Below are 17,897 nucleotides of genomic sequence, written 5' to 3'. Positions count from 1 at the left end.
CTGTTGATGGCGAGGAGCTGCGTTCCTTTGGAGGGTGAGAGGCACTCCAATTTTTAGAATTTTCAGCTTTTCTGCTCTGTTTTTTCCTCATCTTTGTGGTTTTATCTACCTTTGGTCTTTGATGATGGTGATGTACAGATGGGGTTTTTGGTGTGGATGTCCTTTCTGTTTGTTAGTTTTCCTTCTAACAGTCAGGACCCTCAGCTGCAGGTCTCTTGGAGTTTGCTAGATGTCCATTCCAGATTGTGTTTGTCCGGGTATCAGCAGCGGAAGCTGCAGAAGAGTAAATATTGCTAAACAGCAAATGTTGCTGCCTGATCGTTCCTCTAGAACCTTCGTCTCAGAGGGGTACCTGGTTGTGTGAGGTGTCAGTCTGCCCCTACTTGGGGTGCCTCCCAGTTAGGCTACTTGGGGATCAGGGACCCACTTGAGGAGGCAGTCTGTCCATTCTCAGATCTCAAACTCCATGCTGGGAGAACCACTACTCTCTTCAAAGCTGTCAGGGACATTTAAATCTGCAGAAGTTTCTTCTGCCTTTTGTTTGGCTATGCCCTGTCCCCAGAGGTGGAGTCTACAGAGGCAGGCAGGCCTCCTTGAGCTGTGGTGGACTCCAGCCAGTTCGAGCTTGCTGGCCACTTTGTTTACCTACTCAAGCCTCAGCAATGGCGGGTGCCCCTCCCCCAGGCTCGCTGCCATTATGGCTCTTATTTTGTGAGAAGACTAGTGGTTTGATATAGGATCAGAATTGCAGTAAAATTCTTATCCTGAACCAAAGTTGAGGAATAAGAGTAACAATTATCCTAATAGCAGAAGCCACTGTTAACTGAATATTTCGTCTCTGCCAGTTGCTGTGCTAAGGGCTTTGTGTATGCTGACACTTAATCTTAGAAAAGAAAAACTCTTTGATATAGATATTATAATTTTATTTTATGGATGTGGAAACAGGCTCAGAGAGGTGAATTAATCTACCCAAGGTCATATGGGTTGTAATTTGCAGAACCCCAATTCAAACCCAGATCTGTCAAATCCCAAAGTCCCTATTCTTACCTACAATGCAATATAGGCACTTAAAAAAATTGATCTTAATTAAATCATATTCATCTTCCTGAACCAGAGCACAATCTTGATTTTGATGCTATTTTACAAAGGTTTTTTTTTAAAAAAACAAAACAAAACAAACAAACAAAAACAACAACACTGGTAAATTTAACTAGCACTCAAAAAAAAAAAAAAAAAAAAAAAAAAGAAAAAGTTTCCCAATTTAAATTTCTCTAGTCCTTCTTTATCACATACACAAAATAAAATTCCTCAGGATGAAGATGCTTATTTCTTTGGTCATTTCTAGACAATATGTTTTCTAGCTGCAGTGGAGATATTTACTAGCAGCATGGAACATGAGATACTTACATATAACCCTTAAATTTGTTGAGGTGGTTGTTGGGTTTCTCACACACAATGGTATTGTGGAAAAGCTCTGGTTCGAACTGTACCTCCTGTGAGAGAGAGGACTCTGTGAGTTTATTAATTCAGAGGGATCTAGTCTTAATAGGATCATTGGGAGAGCTAATCACTGTTAGAACCATTGCAAATAAGGTAATCCCTGCTTTGTCACACTTTGATAGTTGTAATGTGTCAGAAAAAAAGAGTTATGTCCTCATTAAGGAAGAGAAAGCAAATGTCAATGAAAAGTTTGATGCAGGGCAGAGGGAGGTGACTACCGTGATTACATTTCTCTGACCTGCCTGGGTCTGGGGCTCTAACCCAGATCTAATAGAACTTACTGCAATGATGGAATGTTCTGAGTCTGCATTGTGCAGTATGGAAGCCACTAATCACATGTGGCTATTGAGCACTTGAAGTTTGGTAGTTTGACCAAGGAATTGTTTTCTTTAAAAATTTAATTTGATTTTAATTAAGCTTAAATAGCTACATGTGGCTAGTGGTTATCACATTGGACACCATAGAAATAGATTATTAAAAAGAAGGCATTATAAATCACACCACATAGAGGTATTCACAGCTAAAATGCTTGTGCATGTAATACTTCCAGGGTTTTAAAAATCTATATCCATTGACTGGGCATGGTGGCTCACGCCTATAATTGCAGCACTTTGGGAGGCTGAGGCAGGCAGATCACGTGAGGTCAGGAGTTCAAGACCAGCCCGGTGAAACCCTGTCGCTACTAAAAATACAAAAATTAGCCAGGCATGGTGGTGTGTGCCTCTAATCTCAGCTACTCAGCAGGTTGAGGCACGAGAATCGCTTGAACCTGGGAGGTGGAGGTTGCAGTGAGCCAAGATTGCACCACTGCACTCCAGCCTGGCAGAGCAAGACTCTGTCTCAAAACAAACAAACAAACAAACAAACAAAAATATATATACACACACACACATATATATACACATATATGTATATATATACATATATGTATATCTCCACACCCACATATATTTGTGTAGGTATATACATGTGTATTTACACATTTTAACAATGAGATTTAGTGTTCATAAATCTTGAACATTTTTACATGTTGTTAAATTTTTCTACGTCTTTATTAACATTTGCACAAAAACCTATTGTATGAATATGTGGCAGGCCAGGTCTCACTAACGCAGGCCTCCATTACAACTGTCCCAGCACTGAGTAGCTAGATTAAACATTAAAAGCTGATTGAGCCAGCGTCTTTATACAAAGGCTGGAATGTAACAAAGATCCCACCAAGGTTGCCTAGGCTTTTCCTGGGCCTTGAAGCATGAGAAGATAATGAAGGAATTCTTAACAGGACCCTTTTCAGGATGAAACAAGTTTCAATGGGGGTCTGAAGAAATTCCCCAGGCCTCCACAAACAAGTTTAATGGTGTCTAAAGGAACTCCCCAAATCCTTATGATTTGTCAGGAGACAAGATAAGGTAATCACCCCAGCACCTAGACTCATTTAGATTAAGTAAACTTACCGAGGCTCCAGAAGTAGGTCTTCAGGACTCAGATCTTAGTTATAGATTAAAAGAATTTAATCACTTATGTCTTTAGATGAACGCACACTTACACGTAGACATATAGCTTAGAAGGTAAATTCTGGAAAACTTTGTAATTTTGAGTTAGTCTGGCAATAACTTCCAGGCCTTCTCCCTGTAACCTGTTAGAGAAATAAAAACTGTCTTCCTCCCCAGTTCATCTGCATCTCGTTATTGAGCCACGAGAAATAGCAGCCCAACCCTCAATTTGGTCCAGGAACAAAATTGACCATATTTCCTTTAATCATGTCGCCATTGAATAGGTATAGTGTTTCAATTTGTTTTGCTATTATAAAAATGCTGTGAAAATAGTAGCTAATAGAACAAAATAAATAGCATTTACTGAACTCTTATTTCTGCCAGACACTGTAATGAGAACTTTATATTTTATTTATTTTCAAGCTTACCATCATTCTGTGAAGCAGGAACTGTAATTTGCCTCTCTTTAGAGATGGGAAATCTGTGATTGAAAGGTAAAGAAGGCTCCCCATGGTCAAACCTATTTAAATCTCATGGGCTGGGATTTTAATCCAAGTTCAACTGCAGTCCCTCTACTCCTTATTTGCACAGTACATTGCTTCCTGGTGAACAGTCTTGTAGCTAAATATTTTAAACACATCATTGATTCTTTACTTTTTATAGGCATTTCTCTTGCACAAGCTCTTAGTCCAATGGGGATAAAACACAACTTGAGGTGGAGAGATCTTGCTTTCTGAGTCTCCTCTATATTGACTAATACTACGTTCAACTCACGAGCCTTCGTTTCTTCATCTGTAGAATGGAGCTAACATTACCTGCCCTGCCCATCTTAATTGTGCCTCAGAAAACAGAATCTATGTGGAAAAGTGTTGAAATATGTAACATTCCACCCAAACAGAAGGCAGCAGTGGTAAAGGTGGGATTGGAAATGGTTTCCTGGGTAGAGTTTTTAGCAAGGGGTGTGAGTTTATCACAGAAAGCTTCAAGGTACAACTGTTCAAAGGGGCAAACTGATTCAAAGAAGTGATAGCATTTTCTGGCTTCGTGTAAATATACTGTCCATTGGATCTGAGGGGGTGCCAACATAAATAAACTCTCTACTCACTTGAAATAAATTACCCATCCAGGAGTTTCTAAAAATATGGCCCTTTTCCCTCCAGGTATTGATTCTTTCAGGGACAAACACTTGCTGAGCTCTGAGATGATGACAAATTATGCTGTAATTTGTCAGCTGCTTTCATGCCCCTGATTAAGCTGTGTGCTTCACTCCTGATCCACACCACTCAGCTCAATGCTGGGTCTCTAAATCCAAACTTATTTCAGATATGACTGGCAGTGGGGTCTGAGCACTAATGATCCCTCTGTAATGCCTCAGAGTCCCTGCTGCCTGTTTAATCACAGCCCCCAGGCCCCAGCAACGGTGAAGTTTGACTCTTGTTCCTCTGTTGGGGCTTCCTAGCCACCTCCCTCTTGAAATGTCCCTTCCTCCTGCTGTGTTCTCCTTTTCCACTGAGCACAGGACTTTTGTCCCCTATCTTCCTCTTTTCATGGAGAGGTGACCTTGCTCTTTCTAGCTACTTATTCCCTGGGCTCTCTTCTTCAGTTGGAGGAAGAGGGGCTGTGGAGAGGGGCACATGGGTCCTGCTGGCTGCAAAGATAACCACTGAGACCCTGCTTGCTTTTAAGGATTTGCTGTATTTCCCTGCAAGGTAGCTGCTGGGCCAGCCCAAGACACACAGAGTTGCCCAGCCTTACACACCTGTCAGGGTTCTTATTTATTTATTTATTTGAGACAGGGTCGTACTCTGTCACCCAGGCTGGAGTGCAGTGGTGTGATCACAGCTCACTGCAGCCTCGACTTCCTGGGTTCAAACAATCTTCCCAACTCGGTCTCTTGAGTAGCTGGGATTACAGGTGTGCACCACCAGACCTGATTTTATATTTTATAAAATAAAATTATATATGTATATGTCATATATACATATATAAATATATATGTGTGTGTGTATATATATTATAGAGATGGGGGTCTTACTGTGTTCCCTAGACTGGTCTCAAACTTCTGAGCTTAAGCTATCCTCCTGCCTCAACCTCCCACAGTGCTGGGATTACAGGTGTGAGCCATCATGCCTGGCCAGGGTTCTTATTTTAACATTGTTCAGGAGTTTCTGATTCCCTTGTGAGATGGTGTAATGTCCTCTCACCACTCTGTAGTTTTTCTTAGCTTATGGATGAAGCTTGCCTCACTGGCCACTTCTTTTTGACTCAGCCTGTTATCTAAGGCACTGCCCTTTGAGGAAAGTCTTGCTATCCAGCAAAAGGCCTAGGGAGCCATTAAGACACAGGAAAAGACCAGTCCCTTCTAGAGAAGATTGTGTATCTCTGCAGCGCTTTAGGTCAGACCTACCTATCTGGAGCACTTAGTAGGTGCCAGACACCTGTCATTCAGTTCTCACAAAAACCTGAAGAGGTTTGGACAGACGTGCAGATGGAGACTAAATTAAAATGTCTCATGGATGGTAAGTAACAGAGCCAGGATTGCCATTTACATCATCAGATTCTAAAGTCATTGTCGTCATCATCATCATCACCTTTTATTCCTCCTCTCCTGTTATTATTATTCTGCAGCACTTATTGAATGCTCGCTGTGTACTAAGAATTAACTAAGTATTTTATACATGCCATCTTCTTCAATTCTTACAATAATTCTATCAGGTAGGTACCATCATTATCCCGATTTTACAGATAAAGGAATTGAGGCTGAGGGAGAATCTGTGATTTCCCCAGTGCCCTCCAGCCAGCAAAGCAGGACAGCAGGCTTTAACCTTAGCACCGCTCACTCCCTAAGAGTCTGCTCCTTAATCACAGTGTTATTTGGATGCACAGAGGAAAGATGAGTAATTAAGCTCTCCTCTTGGCCCTATTTCTTTTCTATGTTCGCTACTGAATGCCTCTGAAGGACCCAATGAATACATTCTCTAATATATTGTTGAAAATATACAAAAATTATAATGAATAAGCAATGCAATGTGTTATGTCTTCCAAGTACATTTGCATTTTAAAGTAAGTACCTACAAAGGGTAAGGGTTAAAGTTAAGGCATTAATTGGCCTAGAAGACATTTTTTTTGATAATTTTTATTTTTTAGCATTTAAGATTTTTTTTGGCCACTCCCTCTATGAAGCTCACTCTAATCCCCACAGAACGGTCTGCCCCAGCCTATTAGAACTGCTCCTTTTCATGTGCTGCCACCACTGCTGCTATTTCCATTGAACACCTACTGCCTAGATCTGTGCATCATCTGGTAGACTGTCATCTTCCTCTGGGGCATCTCCTTTAATACCTTGTTTTTGCAGGCACACCATAAAGATGTGTTGAGGTAAGGCTAGTACTGGAGAGGGTGATGTTAGAAGCGTATATTTTGAAAGGTGATGGGTGAGGAGATACAAAGCAGACCTCACTGTAAAGGCCATAGAAAAAGCCCCCGGTACAGTCTTAACATTGATTGATGAGAGTAAGACCCCTTCTTTTATGGGACTTCTTTGGCTCAACAAATTAAAAATGTAGTCACAGTCCTAGATCCCACCTTGGGCCAGTCTAGTCTCCCGTTCATTCATGTGTGCATTCGAGCTTTTATTTACTATCTATGATAGAGGACAGTAAGTGAGAATCAAGGGAAGAAAGGGGTAATTAACACAAATCAATGATTGCAGCCATAAGACAACTCAAAGTTCCCAGTTCAGCTCAGGTGTGTCAATAGCGGTATCTTTGTGAGTAAAGGAAAGTGGGCCTGGTGCCAGGGCGTAATCAGTGCCCAGGGTTGAGGTCCTCCTCGCTCACCTGTGTCCCAGGTACAGCAAGCCTGGCATCTTAGGCTGGAATATATTCCATTAGCTAGAATAGGCCATTTCCCTTGCGCTTGACTCAAGTTTTACTTTTCTAGGCTTATTTCCTTTTATTCTTTACAATTAATGATCAAATTGATCAATACGTGTGATTAAATAAATGCATGAATGATCTTTTGGAATTGTTTGCAATGGATAGCTGTTTTCTGGCTACACATCTGTTTCATCCTTTTTCTGTAAACTCTTGGCTTTCTTGTGGGAAACTGCCAATCCTCTCTGGTTTATAATTGTGATGAGAATGTAAGTAGTGATGCCCTGCCCATTAAACTCTCCCACTGTGGGGCTTTGACTTGTGTGGAATGACTCAAGGGAGGAACAGAAAGAAGGAGACTGTTAAGTAATTCTTGCGACCAAGCTGTTTCTGTAAGCCAGTGGTTCCTGATTGGTAGATTAAGCTACTGTATCTTGTCTACAAATCCCCTATATGCTCCCAAATGCTATCTGTCGACAGAGTAAGAATAAGTCTCACATATGCATGTACCACTATCTTTCAGATTTCTGAAGGAATTATTGAGATTAATAAATTAAAATTTCATTTACAAATTCACTAGATTCAATGTAACTTTTGGTTTTAATGTGTGTTATTAAATAATGGACATTGAAAGGACAATTCCTTTTTTTTAATAGTCACAAAGGGTCTTTTTTTTTTTTTTTTTTAAATGGAACCCATAGTCGTAAAGTTCTTATAGGATTAGAAGAACATCTTAGACCACTTTGAAATCCGTCTGTGTCCATTAGGAAGTATCACTTGTGAAAGATTTTGTCAACTGAAGAAAGGGAAACCAACAAAACCTTTTCCTCAAACATAGAAATCATTTATGTATTTATTTACTAAGAGTCAAGAATATTTACCAAAAAAGACAGGTTGGATTAGTGACTGCCATGCTTCTGTGAAGCTCTTGGTGTCTGTTTCTACGTGATTCCCAGGCTAGAGGACTACCAAGGAGAGCCACCACCACCTGGGGATGAGGGTAACAAAATGGCGGCACTGACCCCGCTGTGTGGACTGCTCACCTGACTGTGCCAAGGACTAGGGGTTATAGGGTGGGCAAACCATGCCAACCAAGGAAGCTACACAGGAGGTATGCTGCAACCTTGGAAGAACACTAAAGTGTTTTTCATTTTAAGTTATCAGTTGTCTAAATGGTGAAAGCAAATGTTCTTCACACCCCAGCTGCTGAGCTAGGTGATTGAGGTTTTCTTCCTGGTATACAAATTAAGCAATCCTCTGAATTCTGAGAATCCTATCTGAAAACTAATGACAGTTATCAGCATTTGATAACCTTTCTGCTTCCTGGTAGGTGAAGGTTCTTTTCAGGATAACCCACAACAGGGTGACTGGCAGTTACTTTCCTCTGGCTCTGGATGAGGAAATCATTTGCATATTCAATCACTCTAGAGGTCCCTGCCTGCCCCAGTGATTCGCCCACAAAAGCAGGCAGATTGGGCGGGAGGGCTGAGGGAGACTCTGTCTTAAGGATTTTTTTTTTACAGTTTGAGTTCCCTTTTGTCAAGTGGACAAATACTCTGTTTCCCAGTTGGGCTGACTAAAAGTAATCTTGAGACCTTGCTATGGCATTTCCCAAACATATAGGGCATGGGCTTGGATGCCAAGCAAATACTGGAAATGGGATGATTTCTTCTGTCGTTTCTAAAAGGAACTAATTGTTGGCAGAATTGTTAACAATTGTCTGTGTAATTCCCTGTAAGAGCATGCAGTCGCACCCTGTATCTCTCTTGTTTACTCCTGGGCCCCCAGAGCATGCTACAGCATCTAGCACAGAGAAGGCTTTTTAATAAATATTTGATGAATGAATGTGTGAGTGGTCTGATGCCTGAAATATGGGCAGGTGCCACCAGATGGCCAGTGGCACCTTAGGGGATATTACACAGACAAACTTTTCTGTACAAATTCTTTCTTGCTGTGGATAAGAAGATGATATGAGATCCAACGTTTGGTACCTCATGTTCTGGCAAAAGAATATTAAGTTGTTCATGAGAGATATGATCACAATGTGTCACCTCTGCTGAGAAACCACAAAACAAAGATCCAAGTACAGTGTCTGGCAACAGGAGGACCTCATCAGATGTTGGTTGAGTAAATGAATTTATTGAATGGACTATAATAGTTGAGAGTGGCAAGAGCAAAGTCTGTGGGAGCATAGAGGAAGGAATCATTACCTGTGGGACACTGGTCAGAGTGTTGCCTAGGCAGAGAGAGGTCAGAAGGGAAGGACTTTTTGGGAAGAGGGATAACACTAGGGACTACAGGAGAGAGACAGAGGGTATTAAGCTCCCTTCCTTAAGGATGAATGACCATGGTCACACATAAGTTAGGTTTATATACTTCTGATGAGTCATAGATAAATGGATATTTATTGCTGTGCTATTCAGAACTCTCATACCCCACAGAACAATTTCAAACATGAGTCCTTTGTTTCTAGCCAGAGTTAATTTGTCTAGGAATGGGTACATGATACCAGCCAGGCTAGTCAGCCTCTTTCCCCAGGATGCTTTTCAATCTAGACATCGGGGAAGGTTGCTAGACCCTCTCTGGGGGTTAAGCTATAAAGCACAAGTACTACTGGTACCACGTTTCATTCCACATGAAGGAAGTTGGTTTGAAAGATTGAAGCCAAACATACCACAAGAAACATAGACAAGAGATGGACATTGTACTGATGGATTCTGAAGTCCTCATTCCACATGAACCTAAGGTCCAACCCACTCCATATTTTTCTAATAAATTTAATATTTTGTCCACACTATTTTGAATTACAGTTCCGTCACATGTAACCAAGAGTCTTAACTAATCCATATAACATATTAGATTGGTCTGGTTTTCATTTGAGATATCAAATGCTTCCCACATTGACCTTAAATACCCACAATTAGTTAAGACAGTGAAGGCCAATACTAAAATGTAAATACATTGTCTTGGGTAATGGAGGTAGTAGGAAGGAGAAAACTTCAAGATATAGTTCATTAATACCTTAGGTTATCATCCATAACTTTAAGATATAATCCATTAATATTTCACCTTTCGGGCTGGGCACGGTTAGGTTATCATCCATAACTTTAAGATATAATCCTTTAATATTTCACCTTTCGGGCTGGGCACAGTGGCTCACGCCCGTAATCCCAGCAGTTTGGGAGGCCAAGGAGGGTGGATCACAAGGTCAGGAGTTTGAGATCAGCCTGGCCAACATAGTGAAACCCCGTCTCTACTAAAAATACAAAAAATTAGCCAGGCATGGTAGCGGGTGCCTGTAATCCCAGCTACCTGGGAGGCTGAGGCAGGAGAATCGCTTGAACCCAGGAGGTGGAGGTTGCAGTGAGCTGAGATCGTACCACTGCACTACAGCCTGGGCAACAGTGCAAGACTCCATCTCAAACAAAACAAAACAAAACAAAACAAAAACAAACAAACAAAATTTCATCTTTCACATAACCTAGCAGAGTTTCCTCACAAGGCTCTAAAGGAAAAGACCTTTTAATAGAAGTGTGCAAATAATGCTAGACATTGGGAGGAGGGGATGTTGTATGGGTGTGTGAGGAGAGTGTGTACCCACATGCAAGTAGAAGACTGGAGGAGATCACCACAAGGAGGCCAGAAGTCTATAGAAAATAACAGTTTTTCATAGGGTTGTCCCATCACCATCAAGTTATTATTGTTATAAATAATTAAACGTAACATTTATAGAGCTTTAGAATTTTCATACAGATGAAAATTATATTCATTTGAGAAATAAAAATACATATAGAGAAAGTTAAGAATATTTCCAGCAATGGGAGAAATAATCAGGTACATCAGAACCAAGTTCTAATTTGGGCTCAACACTATATGACCCGGATAATCTTTGACAAATTTGATCTCTCCGAAGTTATTTTCTCATCTCTAATATGTTGCTAGTTCCTACCATTTCAACCTCATAGAATTTCTGTGAGTGTTAAATATCAAAAGGGGGTGGTGTAGCGGAATGGACAGGGAATTTGCCTGATGTGGGAAAAAGATTACATATTTAATATTGATGAGGTGCAGTACAAAACCTCTATTCTTGAATTTGAAGTGTCAGCATGAATACAGATGTATTTAATCTTAAAAATGTCCTAGTCTTGTTCATTTAAATGGCATAGAAATAACAATCAACCCAATAGTAATAAACTCCTCTAGCATGTACTTATTGTGGTTTCTATTAAAAGGAACCAGATCTACCAAAGACCACTAACGTCATGTGAAAAGGACTCAGGAGCCACTTCTCATTTTTAAGAAGCTCCCACTGGCTAGAGATGGGGTGATAATGAGAGACAACAAGCGCATTGATTTGACGTCAGATATTTTTAAAACCGTGAGTTCATATTGATGCTAAAAAAGAAAAACCCACTGAACACCTTGGAGGATCCTAGGCAACCAACTCATTATTTTGAAAAGTGAATGAGAGGAAAGACTCAAAGACATCCATTTTCTCTACAGAGGGAACACCTCACAGTGACCCAATATTTCATGAGGGGAAATTTTTCCTTATAAACCAATTAGAATATCACTAGTTTTCCAAATTCCATTGAAATAATGGATCTAAACAACCATCATCAACAACTATTAACAGTGAAAACAGATAGATGTTTTGTGCCTTGAGATGGTAGCACACTGCAATTCCTATGACATAACATTGACATGCACATGCACAAATGCCAAATTTAACCTGAATCTGACTTAGACACTAGTTCCTACTACCACGTTGTAAAAATACAGTGGTCAGAAAAACATGTTAAATGGTTCCACAGGAAGACAGCGCACAGACTATAAGAAATCATATAGGGGCTGGGCGTCGTGGCTCACGCAGTGGCTCACGCCTGTAATCCCAGCACTTTGGGAGGCCGAGGCAGATGGATCAACTGAGGTCGGGAGTTCGAGACCAGCCTGACCAACATGGAGAAACCCCATTTCTACTAAAAATACAAAATTAGCTGGGCATAGTGGCACATGCCTGTAATCCCAGCTACTCTGGAGGTTGAGGCAGGAGAATCGCTTGAACCTAGGAGGCAGAGGTTACGGTGAGCTGAGATCGCACCATGCACTCCAGCCTGGGCAACAAGAGCAAAACTCCGTCTCAAAAAAACACAAAACAACAACAACAACAACAACAACGATCATACAGGACAAACAACCTGGTTTATTAAGCAACAAAAAGTATGCATTCAAAGCAGAGCTAAATGGGGAACTTACAGAATAAAAGAGTTTAAAGAAATTAATCTCAATATTTGTTCTTATTTGGATCCTGATTCAAACAAACGGAAAATGTTGACCACTGATTTGAAAGTTGACATCAAAGAATTGTTGCCAATTTTTAGGTATGATAGTATACTTGTATATTTTACAAATCCTATCCTTTAGAGATACATAGTGAAATATTTACGGGTGAAATGAAATATTGAAGATCTGCTTCAAAATAATTTGCAGAGAGTAGAGGGTGGGGACATAGATAAAACAAGACAGTTATAAACTGATTGTTGAAATTAGGTGATGGGTTCACAGAAATATATCACATTATTCTCTCCAGTTTTGTATATACTTAAAAATTTCCATTACAAAAAGTAAACAAACCCACCAAAGATCTATGCCTGAGTTTGAATCTGAGCTCAGTTAACCTAGAAAACAGGGTTTCTTAACTGTTCTTGCCTCATTTGTTAAATAGAATAATAAAAACACCTATTTTACAGGGTTATTTGTGAGTAGTAGAAAGAAATAATAGATATAGAACACTCACTGCCTATGGCACATAGATGTTGTAATCTCTTCTTGATATTATATACTACTATGAAGTCACATTTTAAAAGAATCCTAGAAAATGTGATCTGTGCTCAACATTTAAGCACTGATCAACAGGTAGAAAGCACTAAGTTTCATTCTTAAAGGAAATTTGGAGAAGTCTGTCAGGGACAAGTCCCATTGCAAATCTAGCAGGAAAGAGGAACTTTCTCTGGTTCTCAAGGGCAGGCAAGGTTAGAAGACAGGCAGCTACCTTTGCTTTAACTGAGGTTTGGCATCACTAAAATGGGATGGTAATAAATTTCTTCCTACTGGATCTCAACTCCTTGTTGGCAAAATGCTCCTCTAAGTACCTTAAAATCAATATATACTTTCACTGCAGAGGATCCAAGCTACAACAGCTATTCATAACTGAGCAAATGGCTTAAAAGCATTAACCATAGTCAAAAGGGAGACTCAATGGAGAGTTTTTAACCTGAGCAACAAACAGCATGATTATTACATTGATTAATGATGCTCTGGGCCAGTGCCTTTCAAACTTTCATGTGCACGTGAATCACCTGAGGATCCTGTTAAAATGCAGATTCTGGTTCAGTCTGGGGTGGGGCCTGAGATTCCACATTTCTGACAAGCTCTCAGTGATGCTTACTGAAGTGACTGGTCCACAGATCACACTTGGCATGGCAAGTTCCCAGTTGGCGCTGGGGAATGATCTGACCCATGCTTCAGTGGGACTTCGGCTTCAGTGATTTGGAAAATAGATAGCCAGGGACATGTTTGATCTGAAACACTAATCGGAAGCATCCATTTCTGATTCTTTGGCTTTGGTAACTGTTACATTTATTGAAATGAATGCTATATACTCCTTTCCAGGTGTTCAATTCCTAGGTTAAAACTCTTTTACAGAAGAGGTTTCAGGTATCAGAATGTCACCAAAGAGAAAACTGTACATTTGAACTCTCTAATAAAGTCCTCTTGCCCGCTGGACAGGTGTTTAGCATAATCCTAATTTTGAATTCCTTCCCTTTCCCCTCTTTCCCTAACAATGGGAAGTGAGAGTGAATATCTCAAAAATAGGTCAATAATTTTATAAATTCAAAGATGGCCCGTTGGGATAAAAGTTCCAGTGGAAAAAAAAAAAAAAGTTGATTTAGTCCAAGAAGAATTCTGAGAAAAGGATTTGAAACTAACTCTTTGGCAGCCTTGAGGATAATCTGCAATGTCATGGGAGAAAGACTCTTTTAAGAAGTTCTTTAATGTTTATAATTTCATTTGAACCTAAATAGGAAAGGGAAGAATGAACTGCCTAAGCCACGAGGATTTGTCAACTTCTCTGTTACCCTTCACCTGTTGTGACCATGTCTGTACCACAATTCAGGCTAATATTTTCTGAAAAGCTCCATAGGAATGTTAATAATATTTGTGCTGAAAAATAATTCTTAGGTTAAATAAATTTGGAGAGCTCGGGGCTAAAGAAAGTTTAACAGGCCTCTTGACTCCAGGCTTTCTCAGAGATGTTAATATGTTAATGAACATTGGAACCTGCAAGAGGGACCACAGAACAAAAGCTTCTTAATGTGATTTGACTATGGACCATGGATTTTTCAAGAACTATTTCTTGGGATAAGTGCTTAGCAGACTCTGAGAAATGCTGATCTATGGGAGCTGGGACAAAGTGTATCTTACTGACTTTGAATTACCAGAATATAGTAATTCTCATCCTCCAGAAGATGGTAAAAATGAGTGTGGGTATATGTGTGGGGTTAGATGTTCCTAGTAATCTCTGTGGTTAGTAAAAACCCTTTTGGCAAGGTGAAGCTCTCAAAGACAGTAGGGACTTGGAGAATAAATTATCAAAAGCCATTAATACTTATTACATAAGACATCAAATTTCCAAACAAATCATATTTGTAGGTGTTCAAAATCTCTGAGATAATTAGTGAGATTTGCTCTTTCAGTGCCTCAGAGGTTTCATGTATAAAATAGGGATAGTGATGCCCACCTCCCATGGTGGCATAAGGCTTAAAATAGACAATGCATGTAAAAGAACTAGTATATAGTAAGAAGTGCCTAGATGGTAGTTTTCTTCCCATTACTAGGATAAGTGTTTTTTGGAAACACTGGAGGTGGCACCTTTCCTTGGTTGTACAGGTTTTCGAGGAGGTGGTGGTAGGTTTATATCAAGATCGTCTGGGAGAAAATTTTTTTAAATATGCACACTCAAGGCCCTACTCAGTCCTAGTGAGTCCTAATTTACTGGTGGTGATACAGAAGGATGCATATACATATTGAAACACTTTCCCAGTGAGGATTATGATACACCTTCAACACCTGTAATATACTTGCAGCAACTCCCTTAGTGGTAGCCCACCCCTCCTACAGTAGTTCCCAGATGTGTTTCTTGGGATAAAAGTTTCTTGTGCTTAAATGTTTAGAAATACTACATAATAGCACCTATCCTTCTCCTTGGGGCTTATTAAAGTATCAGAGTTCTGCAGAACACAATATTTGAAAACTGGTAACCTACTGTCTTCTCATATTACTTGGCCTTGCAACATTTATTTTTCTTGCAACTCTCATCAACATGTTTGTTCAATACATTAGGGAAATCCTATGGTATAGAGTTAGCCAGAAGCAAATTCTATCCATACTCAGAAATCTTTCTGCCCTAAAAGTATAAGGGAGAAGCAAGGTCGCACAGAGCAGCCAAGATGTCTCCCTCCAGGGAGCAGGCTGAGCCCACTTTCATTATCCCTGCCACCTGCTATCTGTATGTGGAAAGAATCCTGGCAACAATAAATGTGTGCTTTCAAGTAAGCATCTCTGTGTGAACTCAAGGTAACAGTTAAAGGGCCAGGGAGATGAGCTACTGAGCCTTAAAAACGGAGGCTCTGGGCACTTTCCTACTTTCCCACTAATCCCAGCACTTTGGGAGGCTGAGGCGGGCCGATCACGAGGTCAGGAGATTGAGACCATCCTGGCTAACATGGTGAAACCCCGTCTCTACTGAAAATACAAAAAATTAGCCAGGCGTGGTGGCGGGCACCTGTAGTCCCAGCTACTCAGGAGGCTGAGGCAGGAGAATTACTTTAACCTGGGAGGATGAAGTTGCAGTTCCACTGTACTCCAGCCTGGGTGACAGAGTGAGACTCTGTCTCAACAAAAAAAAAAAAAAAAAAAAAAAAAAACAACAAAAAAACTAGAAAAAACAAAAACAAACAAACAAAAAAACACCAAAAAACAAAACAGAAAAACTGAGACTCTGGACAAACCTGGCTTTGAAGCCTGCTCCAAAACTTCCCTGCTCAGTGACCTTGGACAAGTTATCGGACCTCCGTATGCCCCAGTTTCCTTATGGAAATGGAGACAATAATAGTGTCCCTCTCATTGGGTTGTTTTGAGGATAGACGAGATAATCAAGCAAAGCCCTTACTATGGAATCAGTAAAAGTCTATTATTATTACTAAAATGAAAACAAAACAAAACAAAACAAAAAACACTCGAGCAAAGTGAGGGGGAGAATCAAGAACTGAGACAGAGTAGAGAACCCTGGAAACCTTCAAGCTCAAATAATCTCCTTCCTTTCACATAGGAATTTATCTCTCTCTTTTTGTTTTTCTTTTTGTAAATCATCTCAGCAAGTGCTCTGTGAGAACTGAGGGTTAGGGTTGGAGAGACTTATTAAATTGACTGGTCTATAGCACCGGAGTGTGAATGTCCCTTTTACCTGACTCTTCATTCCAACTACATCCCAAACTATCTGACTAATTAATACGCAAAATGCAGTTTGGGAACTGCTGCCAAAGACAAAAAGAAAAGTCACTGGTTGAAATGAAACAACACTGAAATGACTGCCAGAGAGAGAGTAAGAGAGATTCAGAATTAGATAAAGATGTTGGGGTAGGGAGGCTAAAGGGTAGATTTATAAGTTTTACTGCTCCTAGAACTCAAAAAAAAAAAAAAAAAAAAAAAAAAAAAAAAAAAGGTAGAATAGGCCAGGCACCAGAGATCACACCTATAATCCCCACATTTTGGGAGGCCAAGGCAGGTGGATCACTTCAGGTCAGGAGTTCGAGACCAAGCTGGCCAACATGGTGAATACCCTCTCTCTACTAAAAATACAAAAAATTAGCTGGGTGTGGTAGTGCATGCCTGTAATCCCAGCTACTCAGGAGGCTGAGGTGGGAGAATCACTTGAACCCGATAGGCATAGATTGCACTGAGCAGAGATTGTGCCACTGTACTCTGGCTTGGGTAACAGAGCGAGACTCTGTCCTAAAAAAAAAAAAAAAAAAAAAAAAAAAAAGGTAGAATAGCATATAAAGTCTCAGAGTGCCTTGCATGTGGTCAGGCTAAGGTGTCATTCTTACATACTAAATACTCACCCATGTGCCATACACATGTGCAAGTGCATGAGTGTGTGTGTGTTTGTAATATTTTATACATTTCTTATTGTTACTGTTGAAAAGATTTGAAAGCCTCTGGTCAAAGGGCAGGCTACAGAGTTCTGAGCTCAGAAACAGATTGTTATTGCTTGTCTAGAATGACTCAGTGAACTTAGACCAGATCTCACCCTGCCTTTTTGCAAACCCTAGGGTGATTCAGCAAATGTGGCTGTAATCAGCAGAGGGTGAGCAAACTTGGAGACATGGCCGCTGCTCAGTGATCGACTCAGAGCCTGGAGACCAGTAGGCCTGCTGATCTACAGGGGGTGGTGGTGGTTTCCATTTCCAGTGGTGGCAACTGCAGCCTCGGTAGCAGCAATGGTTCCCATTGATTGTGAGTCTCTTGGGTAGCAAACTCTTTATTCTTTTCTTTATTTTCCTTATACCATTTGAATTTCACAGCAAAACCACGGGATAGCTATTATTATTCCCAAGATATGCACGAGAGAACAGGCTTCTGAGGACCAAATCAATCACACAAAGAGGGTTTTATGAGAACTGTTTATCAGGTGCTTAGAGAGAGGCAAGGCAAGGTACAATGACCCTTGCTCCTAGAACTTAAAAACTTACTTTGAGAAGTTTGAGTCTGGAAAACTGCACTCTAGCTCATGAGCATCTCTGAGGAATAAATCATTTGCCTTCCTTCTCCCAGATCCTCTGACTCATTCAATTTCTCCCCAGCCAAAGGCTGGCAGAATGAAGAAAAGTGATAAAATTGTACTCTTTTCCCTGGTTAAAGAAAGGGACCATATTGGAAATCAACTCCCACAAGGAGAATTTTAATT

The 17,897-nt window shown here is 40.3% G+C and overlaps 1 protein-coding gene across 6 annotated transcripts in view; it reads right to left on the bottom strand.

The window, feature by feature from the left end:
- ATP10B (ATPase phospholipid transporting 10B (putative)) overlaps nucleotides 1–17,897 on the bottom strand; it is a 271,561-nt gene that overhangs the window by 86,657 nt on the left and 167,007 nt on the right. For all 6 annotated transcript variants that reach the window (XM_023218870.2, XM_031935482.1, XM_031935484.1 and 3 more), the window contains one exon: nucleotides 1,408–1,493. In XM_023218870.2, the coding sequence (XP_023074638.1) occupies nucleotides 1,408–1,493 (86 nt within the window). The remainder of the gene's footprint in view (nucleotides 1–1,407; nucleotides 1,494–17,897) is intronic.

The sequence above is a fragment of the Piliocolobus tephrosceles genome, chromosome 4 (genome assembly GCF_002776525.5).
Source record: "Piliocolobus tephrosceles isolate RC106 chromosome 4, ASM277652v3, whole genome shotgun sequence".
NCBI lineage: Eukaryota > Metazoa > Chordata > Mammalia > Primates > Cercopithecidae > Piliocolobus > Piliocolobus tephrosceles.
This window is presented reverse-complemented; position numbering and strand designations above follow the sequence as displayed.